This window comes from Oncorhynchus masou, chromosome 24 (assembly GCF_036934945.1).
Source record: "Oncorhynchus masou masou isolate Uvic2021 chromosome 24, UVic_Omas_1.1, whole genome shotgun sequence".
Classification (NCBI taxonomy): Eukaryota; Metazoa; Chordata; class Actinopteri; order Salmoniformes; family Salmonidae; genus Oncorhynchus; species Oncorhynchus masou.
The window spans coordinates 56,781,597-56,805,451 of record NC_088235.1 but is presented as its reverse complement, the minus strand read 5'-3'; the positions used below and the strand labels follow the sequence as shown (position 1 = coordinate 56,805,451).

Below are 23,855 nucleotides of genomic sequence, written 5' to 3'. Positions count from 1 at the left end.
TATTCCATGCAAAACAATTGCACACACTTAGCTCGTAGTTATACAGGGAGTAACTGCATGATTTTCATGATCAGTAAACATCAATGATCATGCAATTTCAGATGCCAAATGGACAGGTATCTTCAGGTATGTAGCTAGCTTTGCAAACAACATAATTTTGGAAAGAGCTCGACAAGTCCTCGTTCTGGTAAAGTTTTCAGTCTTACTACCTTCACCACCACTATAGATGGCTACCAAATCAAAGTATTTGTATATAGTCATCTAGTTTATCCCCTGAAAGTTTGCTTGTTAACTAGCCATGGAAGGCCAGAACTTCCTCCCACCAAAACAGGCTGAGATTTCAGGCGGTATTTTCAAACAGATCTTATACTAAAAGGGCATTATCGTCATTTTCAAAATTTGACCATATTATTCCAACCTCAGTGTGGAATGTTTTTGACTGCACTGTGCCTTTAAGACTGACGGCTAAGCGCATTGGGCCAGTAATCGAAAGGTAGATCGCGATTTCGTTAGTTGAGCAGTAGCAAACCAACAAAAAAATATACGGTTCTGAAACACCCGTGAGTTGTGTTTGGCGCCTTGTCCTACACCTTGTTGCTATGTGCATTATAGCAAAGTTAACCAGCATGTTGGTGTTGAGAACGATGTGGCGGAGGCAACAGCAGATTGAAGAGATGAGAAAACAGCCCTTGTCTTATTGTCTAAGAAAAGTGAGGCGTGAGGAAACCCCAACTTAATTAGATCTATAATCAAAAGCCTAACTGTTAAATGTGCCTGGCTTTATAAATCATCCATATGTACTGTATCAAGAGAAACAAGACACATCCTGCTTGTGTTGCGTGTTTCAGTATTTGTTTGGCTGCTGTTTTTATATTTGCTATGCTCTAATACATTTTTTCATTAGAACTGCGCCTCTGGTATTACAAAAAAAGGATTATTATTTATTTAGTGTTTACACTGTTCCAAATGGTCAAATTTATATTTATAGGGATGCACTGATATGACATTTTTGGCCGATATCCATTATTTTCCTTGCCCCCAAAAAAACGATACCGATATTTACAATTTAAGCGGTCTTTTCAGCATTCTAGTACAGTTCAATAGTTAACACACACGGACGCAGCGGTCTAAGGCACTGCATCTCAGTGTAAGAGGCGTTACTACAGTTTCTGGTTCCAATCCAGGCATGTTGTCACATTTGGCTGTGATTGGGAGTCCCACAGGGCAACGCACAATTGGTCCAGTGTTGTTTTTGGCATTTACATATGGCCCCATTTTAATTTTCTGCCTTTATTTAACCAGGTAAGTCATTTAAGAACAAATTCTTATTTACAATGACGGCCTGGGAACAGTGGGTTAACTGCCTGTTCAGGTGCAGAACAACAGATTTGTACCTTGTCAGCTCGGGGGTTTGAACTTGCAACCTTCCGGTTACTAGTCCAACGCTGTAACCCATTACCAGTAAAACATAATCAAAACCTATTTCTTTCACTTACTTGCTATGCTGTTATGTTATTTTGTTCAGTCGTTTCATATTTCATCATGCAGGTCGAGCAGTGAAGTTTCAGCACTGTTTGTCCGTGGCCTCTCTTCCTTGGTGCGCACGGTCACTATGTCCATTTCCATCTTGTCCAGCTGTGTATGTAACATCTCACGTAAACCCTGGTTTTCTTGTCTGCATCGAAATAGCGGTTCTTGTACTTAGCATCGAGCATGGTTGCGACACAGTAAAGCGAGAATGCCACCCAATTGCTTGTTCACAGCCTGTCGGCAGTTTTGTTCAGCAGGCGTTTCAATGCCATGACAGAGGGTATCAAGCCTGCTGCAGGCACAGTTGATGAGCTTATTTATCGAGTCAGTTCGAATGGAGCTAGCTAGTGTGTCCATGTTTCAAACATGTTCTCAAATGCTGTTGAAATGGCAGCAGCGGTATGACAACCAGCACATTCATGAGCATGCAATACTACTTTCCTCAGTACAAAATCCTCGACGACCCACTGCTGTCAGACTCAGCATGCTCATGGGGCTGATATCGCTGCTCCAAATGTTAGTCGTGAAGCTAATAGCAGTGACGGTATTACTGTGTAACTCCGGTAGGGCAACATCTGAAAAATAGCGCACTTGGTAGTGTGTACAGGTGCTCGACCAGTCGCGAAGGTCAGCATCACCCACGACAGAGAACGGTTGATTGTCAAGGGCAATGAATTCCATTATCTTGGTGTTAATGAATGTCGCCTTTGAGTTGTCTCGCTGAAATGTTATTACTCTTTCAAATGACTGCTCGGCTTGACTGCTCGAGCCACACAGTAGACATTGTGGGTTCGTTTAGGAATGCTGTGTTGCATGTGTAGCGCAAACTTTTTTGTGGCACCATTACGCCATGTACCGACGTTATATAGATAAAGCACGTCAGCTTTGACATTGTGAAAAACCATCGTCGTTGAACTAGACATCGGGCCGTATTTTTTAGCTAATATCGTCCGATTCGGATATGTTCACCAATATATCATGCATCCGTAATAATATTAATCACCCTCTTTCTTGATCTCCTTTTTGTTATTATCATTATAATAAGTAATTTCGTTAGCATTAGTAGACTTAGTATAGCAGCCTTGTATAACTACCATTGAACTGTAGGCCTAAGAGCACATCCTCTTTTAGTCTTAATACTGTAATGACCTGACTAGATCATAAATGAACAATTGTCCAGACAGAGGCTTGAGTTTGCGAATTGACGGTTTATTAAACCAACTTTACACAGGCTACTGTTTGGGCCGTAGCACACGCCAAAAAGATGACAGATAACCCACAAGCCAATCGTGACCTTCTCTTGGGAAGCCCAGACGTAAGAGAGAGAGAACAAAGGCTGAACCTGGTCTTAACTTCCAATGCTCCACCCCCCTGCCCAACCCCCCTCCACGCCACTCCACCAACCACCAGGATGCCCGGCATCAGAACATTCCAGGCATTCCCGTGATTGGCTGATAGCAGGTTGATTGACATGTCGGACCCCACGAACACCGGGTACTGGTCAGTACAACACAACCACTTCCTAGCCTAACACATAACACACAGCTGTCTGTGCGGGTCGCTACACAGCCCCCCCACCACAAAGTCCCTCATCCCCAAGGGAACAAACAAAGTCTCTGAAGCGACCCGGAGGTCTCCTTTGCCTGCGTGGCCGTGATGGTCGCAGAGTGCCCCTCTGGGAACCAGGGGATGAAGGCAGGGATATGGGGGACAAGGAAGCGGGAACGGGTAATACAGTCCGTGGCTCTGGGGAACCACGCGGTGACACAGGGGGGGAGACAGGGGGAGTGGGCTGTCTGGAGCCTTGTCTGCGGCACCTGAGGGTGGGTGCCTGGAGAATGTCATTGCCAGAGAGGGGAATTGTGGGGGTTCCTGGGGTTTGGGGAAAAGAGGCCCCTCTGTATGGGGCTAACCTGTCCCGGTGCAGTGCCACCTTTCTCCCCCTGGGAGGAAGCTGCACCCGTACACAACCTCCCCTACCCTCTCCAGGACACTGCAGGGTCCCACCCAGTGACTGTCCAACTTGGGGCATCTGCCTTTTTTCCTTAGGGGGCTGTAGACCCAGACCAGCTCCCCAGCCACAAAGTGCCTTCCCCGGGTGTGCACGTCATAGTTCCTTTTCTGCCTCACACCTGCATTCACCAGCTGCTCTCTGGCGAAGGTGTGGGCTGTCTCCAGGCGGTCCTGGAGTCTCCGGGCATACTCCGGCCCCGGAGGAACATGAAGGCTATCCAGGGGCCGACCAAACGCCATCTCCGCAGGGGTGCGGATCTCTCTCCCCAGCATGAGGAGGGCAGGCGTGCAGGAGGTGGAGTCTTGGACAGCGGAGCGGCATGCCATGAGGACCATAGGCAGGTGCTTGTCCCAGTCACGCTGGTGTTTGGAAGAGACGATGGCCAGCTGCTGTCCAAGCGTTTTGTTGAAGCGCTCCACAAGGCCATCACTTTGAGGATGGAGAGGAGTAGTGCGGGTCTTGTGCACATCCAGCCTCTCACACATGGTGGCGAACACACGGGACTCAAAGTTTCTGCCTTGGTCGCTGTGGATGGACTCTGCAGCTCCAAACCTGCTGAACATCCCCGCTGTCAGGGCGTCGACGATGGTCTCTGCCTCCTGGTCAGGCAGAGCATAGGCTTCGGGCCATTTTGTGAAATAGTCCATGGCCGTGAGCACCCAGCGGTTTCCACTGTCTGTGGTGGGGAACGGCCCAACTACATCCACTCCCACCCTCTCCATGGGAGCCCCCACTCGGAACTGTTGGAGCTGAGCATGAGAGCGGCCTGGGGGGCCCTTTCTCGCTGTGCAGTTGTCACAGCGGCGACAAAAGTCCTCCACATCCCTCTTGTGCTGCCCCCAGTAGAAACCCTGACGGAGACGGCGCAGTGTTTTTGTGACCCCAAAGTGTCCAGTCCCCACCCCCCCATGAGTACTCTGGAGCACAGCCTCCCGCAATGCTTTTGGGACCACCACCTGCCACCTCTCCTCTCCCGTAGCTGACTCCTTCCATGCCCACTGTAGCATGCCATCAGCCAGCCGCAGTCTCTCAAACTTCGACCACAACCCTCTGGTCGCGAGTGAGAGCGCTGTCACCTCTTCCCATGGTGGCCTCACCTGCGCCCCTACCCACTGTAGCACTGGCTGTAGGTCTGTGTCCCGTCCCTGCTGCTGCCGCCATTCAGCCACGTCGACAGTCTGCAGCTCGCAGCAGACAGGCCCGCTCGCCCGACACACTGTGGCACAGACACCCTCCTCTGCCCGCAGCTCTCTCTCCCGTCCCTCTCTCCGTTCACAGTGGCGGCAGCCGTCTGCAGTACAGGGCCGACGGGACATGGCGTCGGCGTTGGAGTGGCGTGCCCCTGCCCTGTGCACCACCGTGAAGTCATACGGCTGAAGCTCCTCCAATCAGCGTGCCACCTGCCCCTCTGGCTCTCTGAAAGACATGAGCCACTGGAGAGCAGAGTGGGCAGTCCTTACAGTAAAGGGCAGACCACCCAGGTAGTACTTGAAGTGTTTGAAGGAAGCCACAACAGCCAAGAGCTCCCGCCGGGTGACACAGTAGCGGCGCTCATGTTTGTCAAATGTTTTGCTGAAGTACGCCACCACTCTCTCCCCTCTGGCCCCACCTGGGCCAGCACCCCACCCATGCCCACATTGCTCGCGTCTGTGTCCAGGATAAAGGGCAAGGTGAGGTCAGGGGGCGAGCACGGGGCCTCGATCAGTGCACGTTTGAGGGTGTTGAACGCCTCCTCACACTCCACTGTCCAAGTGAAAGCCTTGTCCTTCGGCAGCAGGCGGTTCAGTGGAGCAGCAACGCTTGAGAAGCCCCGTACAAACCTCCTGTAGTACGAGGCCAGGCCCAGGAAGCTCTTCAGCTGACGCTGGTCGGTGGGGGTGGGCCAGTCTCTGACAGCCCCTACCTTGGCCTCCATGGTGCTGATCCCCTCCTTCCCCACTCGGTGGCCCAAGAAGGACACCTCTCCTCATGAAGTGGCACTTCTCGGGGTGGAGCTTCAGACCTGCGGCAGCCACCCTCTCCAGCACACGCCGTAGCACCCCCAGGGCTGACTGGAAGGAGCTGCCATGGGCCAGGATGTCATCGAGGTATACCAGACACTGCTGTCGGGGGATGCCATCCAGCACCCTGTCCATCAAACGCTCAAAAGTAGCTGGAGCGTTGCACAGGCCAAAGCACAGGACCTTGAACTGCCAGTGTCCTCTGTTAGTGGAGAACGCAGTTTTGGCTCTGGCCTCTGGGGAGAGGGGCACCTGCCAGTAGCCACTGTGGAGGTCTAGTGAGGAGAACCAGGAGGACCCCCTAACCAGGTCCAGCGAATCATCGATACGTGGTATGGGGTATGGGTCCTTCCTGGTTACCTCATTCAGCCGCCTGTAGTCCGCACAGAACCTCAGCTTGCCCCCCTTCTTCGGAACCATGACGACTGGCGCCGCCCAGGGGCTGTCTGAGGGCTCAATGAAGTCTGCCCGCTGCATCTCCAACACAGCCTTGTCTGCCGCCTCCTGGCGTGCCAGCGGGATACGGCGGGGACGCATCTTGATGGGTCGAGCATCACCTGTGTCGATCTCATGCTGCACCAGATGAGTCTGACCAACCTCTTCCTCACTCAACGCAAAGCTGTCTCTGAATTCAAACAGCAACTGCCACAACCGTTCCTGCTGCTCGGGGTCAAGACCAACACAGTTCCTCCCCCATATCTCCCTCACTGCAGACAGTGTCCTCTCCTCTCCCATCTGGGGTAGCTGGGCTGGGGGGTTGCGGCCCGGGCTCACAGAGGGCTGTGTCATGGAGGTAGCTGGGGGAATGTAACACACCGCTGTGGGGGAGGGGGCGCAGCCATGAGTCTCTGCTGCTTTAACTGTTGGAGTAAAGGGTTTGTTGGGTTGAGTGAATGTGACATTAGGGGGGGCCATGGTGACTTCCGTCCCTCCCTGGAAGCTCAGTGTGCCCCTATTTAGGTCTAACTGGCAGCCTGTGCTCCTAAGAAAGTCCAACCCCAGGATACAAGGGTCCTGCACAGCCGCCACCCACACAGGATGACGCACAGTCCTGCCCCCCACTGTCAGAGTCATTATTCCCTTCCCTTTCATGGGTGCCAGCTCACCTGTGACTGTGCGGAGCTGCACAGTTGTAGGCTCACACTGAGTCCAACCTGGCACAATATCTGGCCTCACCAGGGTTACTGTGGACCCAGTGTCCACCAGGGCGGAGCAGGGCACCCCCTCCACAGTGACAGGGAGAAAAGTCCCCAACACAGGTCCGGCCCACCACAACAACAGGCTCCATCCGCTTGCCCTCGTCTGCTTCTGGGGGAAGTGGAGCCTTGCTTCCCCGTCTGTGCCGGTGGGCTCCTCCTGAAGATGATGGTGGTTGGGATAGAAAGCCAGGGGTCCGCACTACCCGGTCTATGCGGACCCCGAGCCGTTTCCCTGAGCTCTGGGGGACATGGGGCAATCTCGGCGCAGATGGCCTGGCTGGCCACAACCCCAGCAGACCCTGGGACCAGGGCTTGTGTTTCGTGCCGCCTGTAGCGACACAGCCCGAATGAGTTTTGTCATTTCGGCCACCCAAGCAGGCTTTTCCGGCTCCGGGCTGCTCTGCCCCCCAGCTCGCACAGAGGGTGTGTCTCCCTGCACCCCCACCAAAGCCCCAGCTGAAGCCCCAGCCCACACCAGCTCCCTCTCCAAAGCCATCTCCAAGGCTGTCTGCAATGACTCAGGATGAGCCAGCTGGGTCTGTATGCGCAGCTCCGTAGGAGAGAGCGCCTGTATGAACTGGTCCCGTGCTAGCTCGCTCTGCACGGAGGGGGGCATGTGAGCATATGCCCGCCGAGAGAGGCTCTCAACAATGTCATTAGCTAGCACCCGTAGAGGCTCTCCAGGCTGCCTGCGTCTATTACTCAGTTCGGAGCGCAGTAGCCCGGGCTGTACACACTGTCCATAGCGCCTCCTCAGTGCTCCCACTAAAGCACCATAATCATGCCTGTCCTCGGGGCTAATCAATATCAAACAGGCCAGAGCTTCATCCGTGAGGCATAAAGCCAACTGCAGTGCCCTTTCTTCATCCGACCACCCCCTAAAATGAGCTAACAGTTCAAACTGAGCATGAAAAGCTTCCCAATCCGCCTTATCGGAATACTTCGGGGTCTTAACAGATACGGACGCAGCCGGGAACTGGGCGCCGCCATGTTTGTTTACATCCTGAGCCCCAGATTCCTCGTCACGCCGCGTCGACGTCGCCACAGAATCCGCGCGAAATACAGACGACGAAGCACTCATGCCCGCTTCAGCCGCCATCGCTCTAACGTCCTCCCTCAAGCGGCCTCTGCGCTCCGCCGCCCTGGCGATCTCCTCAGACAGAACCCCCGACGTCCATTCACACGCACTTCCTTGGCCATAATCGTCCCCTACCTCCACCTTCACTTTCGGATTCCCTCGACGCATTTTCAATCCCCGTTCTCACCTAGCCACATAAGTCAGCTAGCTAGCTGGCTAACTTGTATCAACGTTTTTACTTCTGACACCAATGTAATGACCTGACTAGATCATAAATGAACAATTGTCCAGACAGAGGCTTGAGTTTGCGAATTGACGGTTTATTAAACCAACTTTACACAGGCTACTGTTTGGGCCGTAGCACACGCCAAAAAGATGACAGATAACCCACAAGCCAATCGTGACCTTCTCTTGGGAAGCCCAGACGTAAGAGAGAGAGAACAAAGGCTGAACCTGGTCTTAACTTCCAATGCTCCACCCCCCCTGCCCAACCCCCCTCCACGCCACTCCGCCAACCACCAGGATGCCCGGCATCAGAACATTCCAGGCATTCCCGTGATTGGCAGATAGCAGGTTGATTGACATGTCGGACCCCACGAACACCGGGTACTGGTCAGTACAACACAACCACTTCCTAGCCTAACACATAACACACAGCTGTCTGTGCGGGTCGCTGAAATACCTTAACTTACTTAGGTATATATGCCAATACTTGTATAGGCTACTTTGTCAGTCATTAATTCGTTCATGTCATCACACAGCATACGAGTCATTTAATGATGTGAAATGCAATCAAGCATTAAAATAACAACGCGACCATTGAATAATTTGCTTAAACTATAACTGAACCGTTCCATTTCGGTTATTGCATTCACAAATGCATGCGACTGGTTTTTAGTCTTTGCTGTAATAAAGGATTTACAAAAATAATTGAATTGCTACAACACTCTACGCTTAATTTATCCAGTGTTTACACTGTTCCAAATGGTTGGAAACTATATTGTAATCGATACAGCACCTCTTTGGAACACATAATATGCATGCAGCGCTTGCCTCTTACATTATTTTTTTAAATTGATCTCTAGTATTTTCCACAACTACTCACATTTATTCCACACATCTCACTTGCCCTTTACCTCCTGAGCATCCTGTGAACATTCCCCCGTTTTTGAGTTTCTTTTTCACATTTCACATGTTACAGTGTTGGAGTTTGTTGTAACCAATGTATTGATGTGATTATGATATGCTATAGGACAGGCCCTATTGGTCACGTGCATGTGATGTATACATGTTATGTAAAGAGAGCAAGGATTATTGAGGGAATAGGGAATGTTTTTCCTAAGCAAGAGGGATTTTGGTAACAACTTTTTAGTCAGAAATGGCTGTGATTATATTGTTGCTACAGCAACACGGACGGCGAGATAAACACTGATGTTCTGTGGTAGTCGCTGCACCAGGGAGGAGACAATGGGTGCTAGTCTTTTTATTTAATTTTAATCTTTTTTTTCCTTTCACACCGCAGCAAGTTTGAGCCAGGCACAATCAAATCAATTGCGGTCGGACTCCTTCTAGTCACTTGTCTTAATTATTTCATCTAACAGAGCTCTTAAAGCATTAGACAAGCTCAGTGCATATATTGGGCGGCAGGTGACCTAGTGGTTAGAGCGTTGGGCCAGTAACCGAAAGGTTGCTAGAACGAATCCCCAAGCTGCAAAGGTAAAAAGCTGTCGTTCTTCCCCTGAACAAGGCAGTTTACCCACGGTTCCCCGGTAGGCCGTCATTGTAAATAAGAATTTGTTCTTAACTGACTTGCTAGTTAAATAAAGCTTAAGAAAAAAAAATATATAGTTGATTTTGATTTTAAGCACAAGTGTCTATATATGAAAAAATACATTTAAAAATGTAGACCAATCGATTGGACAAAAGAACAGGTCGAGCAAGATCTTTTGTGTTATTGTCTGGAACAGCCCTGCCTCCCTCACACAGGACTGGGTGACCTACTTGTTCAGTCTTATTTAAAAGTGATGTCTGTAACAGTATATGTTGTTCTATAACCAGTGAGTGACCCAACACATGACTCTCACAGGTTTCTACTCATGCACATGTTTTAGCCCTGGTTCCTTTGCTGAGAACCAGGGCAGAAGAATCCACTCTACTGGCCGTCAGAGTGCCAACCTGCACTCTGTTACATCAAGATAATTTTATTGCCCCATTTCATTTAGCACCCATTGCTTTAGCTTGCTATGTGGTGAATATTTTCTGTATCAAAAGAAATACACTGCAGGACCAAGGCCTGGTATTTGCAGTTTACCCAACATCGGGCATCTCTTCCTTGGCCGGATCCCAAGTCACACTGCTGGATTTGCCTTTTCACTCTGGATTTGCCTTTTCACTTTCCCAGTGACTTGTCACATAATGGCATACATTGTATAATATATGTGAATTTGGGCGAACCCTGGTTGTATACTTTTATCTGCTGTACCAACAGGGAAGGGATGCAGTATTACTAAAATGACACGCGGAAGGGACACCCTTCTCTCTCCTTCCCTAACGCTGTCTGTCACACTCTCTCTCTCCAGTGGGCAACAGTGACGTTCCATCTTCCACACCATGTGCTAAAGTTGGTCGCCAGTGCCATTGTGAATGAGCTGAAGAAGATAAACCAGAATGTCGCTGCCTTGTCTGTGGCCTCGTTCATAATGGACAGACTCTCCTACCTCTTACCAAGCGCACGGCCTGAGCTGGGGGTGGGCCCAGGGCGCTCTGTAGATAGGTGAGCAGGACCTTAAACCATGACAAACCTCACCATGCACCACAGAGGCGTGAAAATCACTGAATTAACTTTTATCTCTCCATTACCAATTTTATGTTTTGCCGTCATTTCTGAATTAATAAGGTATTGACTCTTGCTGTCTGTCTTTCAGATCATTAATGTACAGTGAAGCCAATAGGAGAGAAACGTTCATGTCATGGCCCCACGCCGGGTACAGGTGGGCACAGCCTGACCCTATGGCCCAAGCAGGATTTTACCACCAGGTAGGCAGTGTAAGGACACAGTCTCCCATCAGCTCTCTGTCTCTAATGCTTACATATTAATTTATTTACTATGTCATCCTCCAATTACATGTTTATCATGCATTCACACAAGTTTGCATGCTGTTTGACAGACACGTTGCTGTATGGCACACTATTGCTGACGCAGTATAAAATATATTTATTGCTGTTAATAAAGTGTAATAGATTAGTACGTGACTTGGAGTTTCTCACTGTTTGGAAATGCCTTCTCTCTCTTCGTTCCCTCTGCAGCCTGCCTCCACCGGTGATGACAGGGCCATGTGTTTCACATGCAGTGTCTGCCTAGTGTGTTGGGAGCCCACAGATGAACCATGGTGAGTGACATATACTGTGCATTTGGAAAGTATTCAGACCCCTTGACTTATTCCACACTTTGTTACATTACAGCCTTATTCTAAAATAGATGGGGAAAAAAAACAAAAAATCAACCTCATCAAATACCCTATAATGACAAAGCTAAAACATTTTTTTGTTGTTGCAAATGTGTGTATATATATATATATATATATATATATAAAAACAACACATTTTAAGTATTCAGACCCTTTACGCAGTACTTTGTTGAAGCACCTTTGTCAGCGATTACAGCCTTGTGTCTTATTGGGTATGACCATACAAGCTTGGCACACTTGTATTTGGAGTTTCTCCCATTCCTCTCAAGCTCTGTCAGGTTGGATGGGGAGCATCACTGCACAACTATTTTCAGGTCTCTCCAGAGATGTTCGATCAGATTCAAGTCCGGCCTCTGGCTGGGCCACTCAAGGACATTCAGAGACTTGTCCCGAAGCCACTCCTGCATTGTCTTGGCTGTGTGCTTAGGGTCATTGTCCTGTTGGAAGGTGAACCTTCGCCCCAGTCTGAGGTCCTGAGCGCTCTGGAGCAGGTTTCCATCAATGATCCCTCTGTATTTTGCTTCGTTCATCTTTCACTCGATCCTCCTAGTCCCTGCCGCTGAATAACATCCCCACAGCCGAATGCTGCCACCACTAAGTTTAACCGTAGGGATGATACCAGGTTTCTTCCAGACGTGAGGCTTTGCATTTAGGCCAAAGAGTTCAATCTTGGTTTCATCAGACCAGAGAATCTCGTTTCTCATGGTCAGAGAGGCTTTAGGTGTTTTTTGGCAAACTCCAAGCGGGCTGTCGTGCCTTTTACTGAGGTGGGGCTTCTGTCTGGCCACTCTACATTATAGGCCTGCTTGGAGTGCTGCGGAGATGGTTAACCTTCCAGAAGGACAACCATCTCCACAGAGGAACTCTGGAGCTCTGTCAGAGTGACTGTCAGGTTCTTGGTCACCTCTTCTCCCCTGACTGCTCAGTTTGGCTGGGTGGCCAGATCTAGCAAGACTCTTGGTGGTTTCAAACTTCTTCCATTTAAGATTGATGGAAGCCACTGTTCTTGGACCTTCAATGCCGTAGAAATGTTTTGGTACCCTTCCCTAGATCTGTGCCTTGACACAATCCTGTCTGAGCTCTACGGACAATTCCTTTGACCTCATGAACTTTGTTTTTGCTCTGACATGCACTGTCAACTGTGGGACCTTTTATATAGGCAGGTGTGTGCCTTTCCAAATCATGTCCAAATTAATTGAATTTACCACAGGTGGACTGTAGAAACATCTCAAGAATGATCAATGGAAACAAGATGCACCTGAGTACAATTTCGAGTCTCGTGGGCAAAGGGTGTAAATACTTAAGTAAATATGGTATTTCTGTTTTTTAAATTTTTAATACATTTGCGAACATTTCTAAACCTGTTTTCGCTTTGTCATTATTTTTATACATTTTAGAATTAGGCTGTGACATAACAAAATGTGGAAAAAGTGAAGGAGTCACATACACACACCACAACCTTCAGATCGCACATTTATTTACCTCTCAACATAATGATCACGCCCCGGCCTTCCCGTCAGGTCTGAGCATGAGCGACATTCCCCCAACTGTCCATTTGTGAAGGGTGAGCACACCCAGAACGTGCCCCTGTCCGTCACGCTGGCCACCAGCCCCGCACAGTTCCCCACCCCTGATGGCTCAGATAAGATCGCCTGCTACGGCTTCGGCAGCTGCCCACACTTCCTGGCAGCCGCCACCAAGCGTGGCAAGATCTGCATCTGGGACTTGTCCAAGCTCATGAAGGTAAGGCTGTGCAGCGCGGCGAAGCAGGAAACATGAGGTACAGTTTTGTTGATGTCTGCCTCCATGTTTTGTCCTGGATGTCTGGGCCCATTCATCAGACTTAATTGACATGCATACAACTTATGGCATGAATGCATTAATCTATGTGCGTAAGGATTTTACTAATGTTTGTAAATGTGATTTGTTGATTCATGATGTTTTGTGTTCCTCTCAGGTGCACTTGAAATTTGAAATCAACCCCTATGACCCGGCCATCCTGCGGCAGCTGATTCTGTCTGGGAGCGAGCTGGCCCTGGGGACCCAGGAGTCCAGGAGGCCCACCTTAGCCTGGCTAGAGGACTCCTCCAGCTGCTCAGACATACCAAAACTAGAGGGGGACAGGTACTACTGGACATACCCATTCTATGTACCGAGTCAATGAAAGTTTCAATGGTGTTAAGTGTGTGTAAAAGAGGAAATGTGTTTTTGTTTCTGTCTCTGCCAGTGACGATCAGTTGGAGGACTCTGACAGTGAAGAGCATTCCAGATCAGAGTCGGTGACCGGTATGAAGCCGCTCTTCAAATCTTGCTGCTCTTTTGCTCTGTAGACTTTCTAGGTATCCGTAAGTTGAGCTATGGTATTTTATTTTTGTCCCCTCTCCTGTTCCCAGGCCACCCGTCCCAAAGGGAGAGCATGGAGGTGAGCTTGGGCGTGACAGCACTCAGCCTCCTTCAGCAGCCAGAGAAGCTCCAGTGGGAGGTGGTGGCCAGTGTGCTAGAGGACACCGTCAAGGACCTGGAGGAGCTGGGGGCCAACCCTTCCCTGGCCCAGGTCAAGGCCGACAAGGCTAAGGAGAAGACCGCGGAGCACCACAACATTCCCTTCCCCTGCCTTCTGGCTGGAGGCCTGCTCAGCTACCGCTCTGCCACCGGCTCCCCGCTTGCCGCCCCAACCCCCTCCGCCCGCCGCACCATGGACGGCCCCCTCAGGACTCAGGGCTCCGAGCTCCCCCATGCCGTGCCTGACCAGGGGCCTGTGGAGATGGAGACCTGCAATCCACCTCCCATGGAGCTGGGCTCGCCAAACCCAGCCGCTCCTGCCGTGCGCAGGACTATGCCTGTGCTCTTGCTCTACAGCATCAAGGAGTCGGACGAGAAGTCGTCGGGCAAGGTGTTTGCCCAGATGAACAATCTGATGAGCAAGGGGCTGCACGAGGAGGGCTTCTCCGTGCCGCAGATCATCGAGATGGAGTTCGACACTCATGAGCAGCTGCTGCTCCAGGACCCGCCCATCACCTACATCCAGCAGTTTGCAGACGCTGCCGCAAACCTAGCCGCCCTGGACGGGGACAAGTGGAGCGCGCTGGCGCCGCGGCCCGGAGCCCTGGTGCAGTGTCTGCGACTGCCCAAGCAGCTGGAGGAGGAGAACCTCTACGTGGACTCCGTCACACCCTGTTCAGACGGCGTGCACTTGCTGGTGGGGCTACAGCCCTGCTCCGTGGAGTCTCTCAGCGCCATCAACCAGGTGGAGGCCCTCAACAACCTTAACCGCCTCCACTCAGCCCTCTGCAGCCGCCGTAAGGGAGAGCTCCAGCCCCTGCCCACACTGGCCAACGGCCACGAGGCCCTTCCCTCCGCCTCTCCCCCACAGACCCCACTCATCTTGCCCCCCCCTGACCAGCGACAACAGCCGTCCAGGCCCCTGGGAGGCTGTGGCGGTGGGGGTTATCTGGCCCTCTACAAGCTCAACTACTCCACCCGCATTGTCACTCTGGAGGAGGAGCCTGTCAAGGTGCAGCACATCAGAGACCCCCGGGACGCCGTCACCTCCCTCATCCTGCTCCCGCCAGACGTGCTGGACGGGAGGGAGGACGACAGCGAGGAGGCCCCGGAAGAGACGCATCGGCGTGGGCTTAAAAACGGCTGCGGCCACGGGTGTGGGCCAGGGACTGGTACTAGCAGCGCAGCTGCTCCCAGCAGCGCCAAGGTGAAGCAGGCGGATGTGGTCGGACTGGGCCACCTGGTGGTCACCACTCAGGCAGGGTACATCATGATCCTGGACCTGTCCACTTTGGAGGTCCTGGCCAAAGTGGAGCCGCCCAAGAAGGACGGGATTGTGGATGAGATTGACCCTTTCGTCGCAGTCACCTACTGCTCCGGGACTGACCGCCTTTGCGCTTGCACTAAAGGTGAGGACAGCTTTTAATAGTTGTAATGTATCTCACAACATCTGGATATACATTTAGTATGTATGATACAACAATGAAAACGACTGCAGAAAAGTTACCTGCGATGCCGTCTGTGTATGGCTGACATTGAGCGAGTCCTGGAGGCTGGTATTTTGGTCTAGGGATGGGGGATGGGCTGCTACCGAAGTTTATATTCAATTTTTCCCCCTGAGTCAGATTTGTCTATGAACATTTGTATCGCGGTCTGGTCCACCAAGCTGTTTTCCAGTCTGTGCTGCAGGCGGGCTTTCAACGAAAGCGGAAAAGAAACAAGTTGTAATATGATTTGTAAATATATATAGATATTTATTTTGTAGCAGGCATGAGTGATTTTCAAGGGGAATTTATTTTCCTCTTTGGTAGAACAAAGAGACAGGCCTACTTCTTGGACCTGTAACTTTTGGATCTCTTTCATATTTAGAATGTTTTCAGTCTTACCGCTGTCATCTAAACCCCCCCCCCCCAGGTGGAGAACTTCACTTCCTTCAAATTGGAGGTGTGTGTGACGATATAGATGACGCCGACATTTTTGTCGATGGCCCCCTTTCTAAAGGGTCTGAACAGCTGTTGGAGGGGACCAAGCCCTCGTCCAACCCCTCGAGCCCAGGGATCACAGGTAGGAGATGCAGACCCCATTACGCTTCACGTCTCTGCTCATTCAATAACTGTCTGCATCCCTGTTTTTGCCTCATTTTCATCTTTGTTGGCTATTTAATAGGTGGTGAGAAAACTGAGTCGCTTATTGGAAACTTCTTTCCATTGAAAGCACATGTTGATAGACATGATACTGTCCAGACAGTGAAAAAGCTTCAATCACAATCAAGTTCTTTACATCCTGCGATTTTTATTTTATTTTTTACTCTGCCAACCTCTCCCTGTAAGGAGTTGACCTCCTGGTGGACCAAGCGTTGGCCGTGGAGAGCCTGACGTCGCTGGTGGAGCTGACACGCTTCGAAACGCTGACGCCGCGCTTCTCGGCCACGGTGCCGCCCTGCTGGGTGGAGGTGCAGCAGGAGCAGCAGCAGCGCCGCCACCCCCAGCATCTGCACCAGCAGCACCATGGAGACGCCGCCCAGCACACACGCACCTGGAAGCTGCAGAGCGACAGGTACGGACGTGTGGGCGTGACAGGGTGGGTATGGGTGTGGGTAGAATACTTATGGGGTGTGTGCACTTAGTCACTGAGGCATTTCTCGTAAGTCTTGTCCGCAAATGCCACACACATTAATACATAAACACGCTATTTGATAATGGCTGCACATTTTGTATGTTCTCACACACTAGGAATTCCTCATTGAGGACGACATCCACATGTTCCTTTTTAACGTTCAACTTCTATGTTGACATAACCTCTCAAGCTCCTATAGAAAACATAAGTAGCCTAGGATATGTTGACTTTTAAAGACTAGAAAGTAGAATCTTATTTGTGTAGGTGAATAATGCGGCCATGTTTTCCTTGTGGGTTGTAGCTCCAGCTGGGACGAGCATGTGTTTGAACTGGTCCTTCCCAAGGCCTGCATGGTGGGCCACGTGGACTTCAAGTTCGTCATGAATGCCAACATCACTAACATTCCTCAAATCCAGATCACCCTGCTGAAGAACAAGGCCCCAGGTCTGGGCAAGGTCAATGGTGAGGACACTCACCACGATCTCTGTTGCCTAATTTTGACAAGACAGTATCTGGAACATATACTATGAACAGGAGGACTGGTTACCGTAGAGAAACTAGCCTTTTGCAGGGAAATATTGACCATGTCATTTATGATCATGCATGACATCACATTTTAGTCTTATTTGTAGACGTCCATGTCTGCCTCTGCTGCCTACCGTCTCTCAATTCGTCAAAAGAAATGTATGACATTTTCTCTCCAGAGACGGCAGTTGACAGACAGATCTCCTTCCCCCTGTCCCATGTTCTCCATGCCAACGGGGAGAGGAACGGACAGCCGCTTATGCACGACTTCACAGACGACATCCAGTTCATGGACATGGAAGAGACACCAGGTAGGGAGCTGCAGGGGGCAGGCAGCCAGCGTTGATAGACACCCGATGTATTTTCCTCCGCCGCTATTCGACACTTGATTATTGTGGGTTGCGTCGCCAGATTGTAGATGATGAGCGTTACTGGTGATTCTGAGGGTAACGCAGCTATCCGAGGGGTTCCTCAGCCAAGCGGAGGTTTCATCACATTGCTCTTCCCCCGTCCAGGCTCCAGGCTGTGCACCTTCCTAGAGGACCATAAGGAGGATATCTTGTGTGGTCCTGTGTGGTTGGCCAGTGGTCTGGACCTCTCAGGCCACGCTGGGATGCTTAGCCTCACCAGCCCCAAGCTGGTCAAAGGTAACAGTATCTGCAACATCGAATCACATTGAAGAAATCATACAGACTTGAAATCATTGGCCACTTTTAATAAATGGATGACTAGTCACTTTAATAATGCCACTTTTAATAATAACGCCACTCATCTCATATGTATATACTGGATTTGATCTATTGCACCTTGCCTATGCAGCTCGTCATTGCTCATCTGTATATTTAAATGTATATTCTTATTCCTTTCCTTTAGTTAGATTTGTGTGTATTAGGTAGTTGTGGAATTGTTAAGATATTGCTGCACTCTTGGAACGAGAAGCTACACCATTTGTTTCCTCAGAACTTTTTGCTGTGAATCCTCTCCCCCCTGTCTATGTACGTATTGTATTGTATGTTAGATTTTTTTCAGTGGTGTTTCTGCTGGTTTGTCCCCCTCCCTGCAGGCATGGCCGGTGGCAAGTACCGCTCGTTCCTGGTGCACATTAAGGCGGTGAGCGACAAGGGCATGGAGGAGAGTCCCAGGCCGGTGATGAGGATGCCCGTTGCCAAGCCCCAGAGCAGCAAGGGCCATTCCCTCTCCACCCTGCTGCAGAGGGCACAGGCCACCAAGGTACAGAGGGCAAACCATTGGGAAAACAAATGCAATTTTACATCAAAGCTCTATTTCGGGAGTCTTTCTCTGCACACCTGAGGCATTTCTGACTGACGGGTGCAGTTGTGTAATGGAGTTGTGTAAGTTGATTGCATGAATAGCCTTGACTGTAGCCTTCTCCTTTGTCTCCATCTGGTGGGAGAGTAGTGCCATTGCCAGGTTCTCAGTGAAAAGTTGAAGGTGTCAAATTGCTCTGATGTGGCTTCCTCATACCAGCAACATCCCATTCTTGAAGGAGGACATTTTCTTTCCATTAGTTTATAGCTCTAGAATTTGGTCCCCTCTGGTGTCGTACTGTTATCTGTTTCTTTTAAATAGGTTGTCTCTCCCATTTAGGAAAAGGCCTCTACTTCCAAAGCAGATTCTCCAGCTCAGTCGAAGAAACCTGACAACCTCAGAGGGTGCGACCTTCTCCAGGAGGTGTCCGTCACAATCAGAAGGTTTAAGAAGACGTCCATACCAAAAGAAAGGTTTGGCGCTTTCCTTAGTGCCTTTGTGTCACCAAAACACTTAACTATTGTAGAATCCCAACACTTCAATCAAATGCTTTATTTTCTCACCTTGCACTGTATAAACTCAGAGCATGCACTGACCAACTGGCAAGTGTCTTCACTGACATTTTCAACCTCTCCCAGTTTGTAATACCTACATACATTTCAAGCAGACCACCATAGTCCCTGTGCCCAAGAATGCCAAGGTAACCTGTCTATATGACTATCGCCCCGTAGCACTCACATCTGTACTCATGAGATGCTATGAAAGGCTGGTTATGGCTCACATCAACCCCATCATCCAGACACTCTGGACACCACTCCAATTTGCTTACCGCCCCAACAGATCCACAGATGATGCATTCTCAATTGCACTCCACGCTGCCCTTTCCCGCTTCGACAAAAGGAACACCTACGTGACAATGCTTTTCATTGACTACAGCTCAGCGTTCAATGCCATTGTGCCCTCCAAGTTCATCACTAAGCTAAGGACCCTGGTACTGACACCTCCCTCAACTGGATCCTAGGTGGTGAGGGTAGGCAATGACGCATCCGCCACGCTGACCCTCAACACTGGGTGTGTTGTGCTTAGTCCTCTCCTGTACTTCCTGTTCACCCACGATTAAATTTGCCGACGACACGACAGTGGTAGGCCAGATCACCGCTGACGATGAGACGGCAATCTGGTGCCAGGACAAAGTCGGCAAGACAAAGGAGCTGATCATGGACTACAGGAAACGGAGAGCCGAGCGCGCCCCCATTCACACGGACGGGGCTGCAGTGGAGCGGGTCAAAGAGCTTCAAGTTCCTCGGTGTAAACATCACAGAGGATCTATCATGATCCAAACACCCCATCACAGTCGCGGTGAGGGCACAACAATGCTTCTTTGAATATATTTTGCATGGGCCCTCAGATCCACGAAGTTCTACCTCTGCATCATTGAGAGCATCCTGACTGGCTGCATTAACGCTTGTTATGGCAACTGCTTGGCATCCGACCACAAGGCGCTACAGAGGGTAGTGCGTTCGACCAAGTACATCACTGGGGCCGAGCTCCCTACCATCCAGGACCTCTATACCTGGCGGTGTCAGAGGAAGGCCCAAAAAATGTCAGACTCCAGCCACCCAAGTCATAGACTGTTCTCTCTGCTACTGCACGGCAAGTGGTACCGGGGCACCAAGGATTGGAATCAACAGGACCCTGAACAGCTTCTTCTCCCAAGCCATAAGACTTTTAAATCTGCTTTGACCTTTTTTGCACTCGCAATTTTGACTCTTCACATATGCTGCTGCTACTGTTTACGATCTGTCACTTTATTCCTAGTTATACACTGAGAGTAGAAAACATTAAGGAAACCTTCCTAATGTTGAGTTGCACCCTCCCTTTTGCCCTCAGAACAGTCTCAATCCGTTGGGGCATGGACTCTACAAGGTGTCAAGCGTTCCACAGTGACGCTGGCCCATGTTGACTCCAGTGTTTACCACAGTTGTGTCAAGTTGGCTGGATGTCCTTTTGAGTGGTGGACCGTTTTTGACGCACACAGGAAACTGTTGAGCGTGAAAAACCCAGCGGCGTTACAGTTCTTGACACAAACAGGTGTGCCTGGCACCTGCAACCTTATCCCGTTCAAAGGCACTTACAAATATTGTCTTAACCGTTCAACGTCTGAATGGCACACATACACAATCCATGTCTCAAGGCTTGCAAATCATCATTTAACCCGTCCTCTCCCCTTCATCTACACTGATTTGAAGTGGTTTTAACAATTGAACTCCGTAAGGGTTCATAGCTTACGCCTGGATTTACCTGGTCAGTATGTCATGGAAAGAGCAGGTGTCCTTAATGTTTTGTACACTCAGTGTATGTACATATCTACCTCAATTACCTCGTAACGCTACACACACTCGGTACTGGTACCCCATATATATATATATATATATCTATATCGCAAAGTTATCGTTACTTATTGTGTATCTATTACTTTTATTACCTGTTTTACTTTTCTATTATTTCTCTATTTTCTTTCTCCCTGCATTGTTGGGAAGGGCCCGTAAGTAAGCATTTCACTGTTAGTCCACACCTGTTGTTTATAAAGCATGTGACGGATAGCGTTTGTTTTATATTACGAGAACCGACATGTTTTGATACTCGTTACACTATTGTAGTAAAAAAAATGTTATGTCATGAGAACTAACTGATCCTTCTGTTTGTCTGTCTACTCCAGAGTCCAGCGCTGTGCCATGCTGCAGTTCCCAGATTTCCATGAGAAGCTGTTGAACGGGCTGTGTAAGCGGGAAGACGAGGGCCCTGGCACAGAGCACTCCCAGAGCCTTATCCTGGACTGCCTCTGCTGGCTGGCTGGAGTCTATTCCAACGGACCCTGCAGGTGGGGCTAAGAGGATGAAAGTGGGATGCGATATTCATAGGGATTCTGAGGTCTATCTACTCTATACATGCAGTAAAGAAACCATTGGAATTCGACCAAAATAATGGTGTGTGTGTGTCCCCCCCACCATGGGAGATGGATCCAGACTCTCCTCATTGACACCCCTCAGAATTAGCATACTTTTAGGCTATTGTTTGTGTATTTAACGCTACGTTAGGGTAAAAATCAGAGTATAATGCTTGTATGGATGTCAACCCCTATACAGTTCGTCATCGTCACCAATCAACTGCGTTACACATAAAAACTGCATCAACTTCCATCACAGATTTCTATTTATGGCTAGCTATGCTACCAGCTTATACAAACAGGAGTTAGCATTTAGCAGAATCTTTTTTTCAAATCCCTAAAAGGACAACTTCTAAATATTATGCAGCTAAATATATCAATCAAATTTTTGTTACCACATTGCCTGTGAGAACACTTAAATGGTGACCGATTTTTGACGAATTGCCCCTTTGTTAGAGCAGATATTTAGAAGGGCCTCCAACGACTCGTCCTTCCGTTGTTCCTTTAGCACATGTATATGGCTCTGAGATGAGAGATTATCATCATTCTGATGCAGGGAGCACTGTGCTGTGTTTGGTCACGTATCAACATTTTCTGTTTGTTTTCCTTCCAGCCTGAGAGAAGGAAAGGAGGCTATGCTGACAAAAACAAGGAAACGGCTAACCGACATTGTGCGGGTGTGCTTTTTTGAGGCTGGACGGAGTATAGCCCACAAATGCGCCCGCTTTCTTGCACTTTGTATTAGGTGAGTTAGGCTTTTCATGAATGTTGCGACTTCGTTTCGTGACCCGTACTCTTTCATACTCTTGTCGATGCTTGTGCGATGTGGTAGGTGTGCACTTTTTGTAACTTGTTTTTGCGTCGTCAGTAATGGAAAAGGGGAACCAAGTCAGCAGGGCTTTGGCATGGGTCTACTGAAGGCTCTGCTGGACAATATGCCTTACTTGCCCGCAGCAGCAACAGGTGGTAAGTATAACTGATGTTTTTCCAAAATTGTATCTCTGAGCGTGGATAGAGGGCTTCTGCATTGTCAGCAGCATTGTTTTGGAAGTGGGTGGTTTTGCAAGGCATGTGTCATAAGTCTCTCTCATTCTCTCACTCTCAGGGTCGGTGTTCTGGTACTTTGTGCTGCTGAACTATGTGAAGGATGAGGACCTGGCAGGCTGCAGCACGGCCTGTGCCTCTCTGCTCACAGCAGTCTCCCGGCAACTGCAGGACCGCCTCACTCCCCTGGAGGCTTTGCTACAGACCAGGTAGGCCTTTTGACCCTGTAGTGTCCATACGCCCCAATCAGGACCTAAAGAAACCAAAAATAACTAGCGGTCATGTTGTGATTAGACTACCATAAAAGCTACTTTGTGTTGAACCCAGCTTGCCTCTTTCTATTGTAATGCTCTGTACCGTGTCTCTCCTCACCAGATACGGCCTGTACAGTTCCCCCTTCGACCCAGTGCTGTTTGACCTGGAAGTCAGCGGCTCCTCCTGTAAGAATGCCTTCAACAGCAGCATCGGCGTCCAGTCTGATGAGATTGACCTTTCTGAAATTCTCTCAGGTCTGCACCACGTTCTACCTTATTTCTTACACCTATCCAATCCCTTCAAGAACTATCAGGGAAATAAACGTTGGTCTGGGCTGTACTTTGTGTGTGTGTCTGTGTCTCTTGCAGGGAACGGTAAGGTAAGCAGCTGTGCGGCGGCCGAGGGCAGCTTCACGGCCCTCACCGGGCTCCTGGAGGTGGAGCCACTGCACTTTACCTGTATTTCCACCAGCGACGGAACCAGGGTGGAGAGGGACGACGCAAGCATGTTCACAGGTACCTTACTCGCCTTTTTAACATCCGGAAACGGAAACATTAAACACGGGCATCGTCGCGTTTCTTCCTCAGTGATTTTTTGAGTGATGCTCCTGACCTTTGCCCTCTCCTCCCAGTGAGCACGTTTGGGGTGACCCCAGCAGTGGGTGGCCTGTCGGCGGGCACGGTGGGCGAGGCGTCTACGGCGCTGAGCTCTGCCGCCCAGGTGGCTCTGCAGTCGCTGTCCCACGCCATGGTGTCTGCAGAGCAGCAGCTGCAGGTGCTCCAGGAGAAACAGCAGCAGCTGCTCAAACTGCAGCAACAGGTCAGGGACTCCAGCACCCGTAGTGACACCGACACGTCCCGACACCTGTATGCACGCCCATATGCTTGCACAAAGGCACAGACATACAATCATGTACTTACACATGCGCATACAATACAGTCTTATCTAAGCCCTTATTTACCAATACGCACATATACGAAGATCCTATGTCAGACCTCATGTAGCCGTGTGTTGACTATTTCCTGTTAGCCGAGTAGTAATCCTGTGTGTTCGGAACAGAAGGCCAAGCTGGAGGCAAAGTTGCACCAGACCACATCAGCAGCAGCTGCGGCCTCCGGCGTAGGGCCCATCCACAACTCTGTGCCTTCCAGCACCCCCGGCTTCTTCATCCACCCCTCTGACGTCATCCCCCCGACGCCCAAGACCACCCCGCTGTTCATGACGCCCCCACTCACCCCGCCCAACGAGGCGGTGTCGGCAGCCATCAGTGTGGAGTTGGCCCAGCTCTTCCCTGGCTCCATGATGGATCCACCGCCCGTAAACCTGGCAGCACACAACAAGAACAGCCAGAAAGCCAAGCCGGTCAGTAACATGGACAACTCTCAATAGCTCATAACACAGCAGTTATG

The 23,855-nt window shown here is 49.9% G+C and overlaps 1 protein-coding gene across 17 annotated transcripts in view; it reads left to right on the top strand.

Moving 5' to 3' along the window:
* Positions 1 to 23,855, top strand: part of LOC135512358 (baculoviral IAP repeat-containing protein 6-like) — a 146,985-nt gene that overhangs the window by 29,707 nt on the left and 93,423 nt on the right. For 13 of the 17 annotated variants that reach the window (XM_064934331.1, XM_064934334.1, XM_064934330.1 and 10 more), the window contains exons 4-25: positions 10,401 to 10,594; positions 10,746 to 10,866; positions 11,128 to 11,210; positions 12,809 to 13,031; positions 13,246 to 13,412; positions 13,516 to 13,574; positions 13,682 to 15,199; positions 15,705 to 15,854; positions 16,121 to 16,346; positions 16,708 to 16,868; positions 17,111 to 17,242; positions 17,447 to 17,578; positions 17,995 to 18,161; positions 18,540 to 18,673; positions 20,920 to 21,081; positions 21,761 to 21,892; positions 22,016 to 22,113; positions 22,253 to 22,400; positions 22,567 to 22,700; positions 22,815 to 22,961; positions 23,078 to 23,265; positions 23,506 to 23,808. In XM_064934331.1, coding sequence (XP_064790403.1) covers positions 10,401 to 10,594; positions 10,746 to 10,866; positions 11,128 to 11,210; positions 12,809 to 13,031; positions 13,246 to 13,412; positions 13,516 to 13,574; positions 13,682 to 15,199; positions 15,705 to 15,854; positions 16,121 to 16,346; positions 16,708 to 16,868; positions 17,111 to 17,242; positions 17,447 to 17,578; positions 17,995 to 18,161; positions 18,540 to 18,673; positions 20,920 to 21,081; positions 21,761 to 21,892; positions 22,016 to 22,113; positions 22,253 to 22,400; positions 22,567 to 22,700; positions 22,815 to 22,961; positions 23,078 to 23,265; positions 23,506 to 23,808 — 4,779 coding nt within the window. The remainder of the gene's footprint in view (positions 1 to 10,400; positions 10,595 to 10,745; positions 10,867 to 11,127; positions 11,211 to 12,808; positions 13,032 to 13,245; positions 13,413 to 13,515; positions 13,575 to 13,681; positions 15,200 to 15,704; positions 15,855 to 16,120; positions 16,347 to 16,707; positions 16,869 to 17,110; positions 17,243 to 17,446; positions 17,579 to 17,994; positions 18,162 to 18,539; positions 18,674 to 20,919; positions 21,082 to 21,760; positions 21,893 to 22,015; positions 22,114 to 22,252; positions 22,401 to 22,566; positions 22,701 to 22,814; positions 22,962 to 23,077; positions 23,266 to 23,505; positions 23,809 to 23,855) is intronic. The other 4 variants (XM_064934336.1, XM_064934335.1, XM_064934321.1 and 1 more) reach the window with 2 other exon arrangements.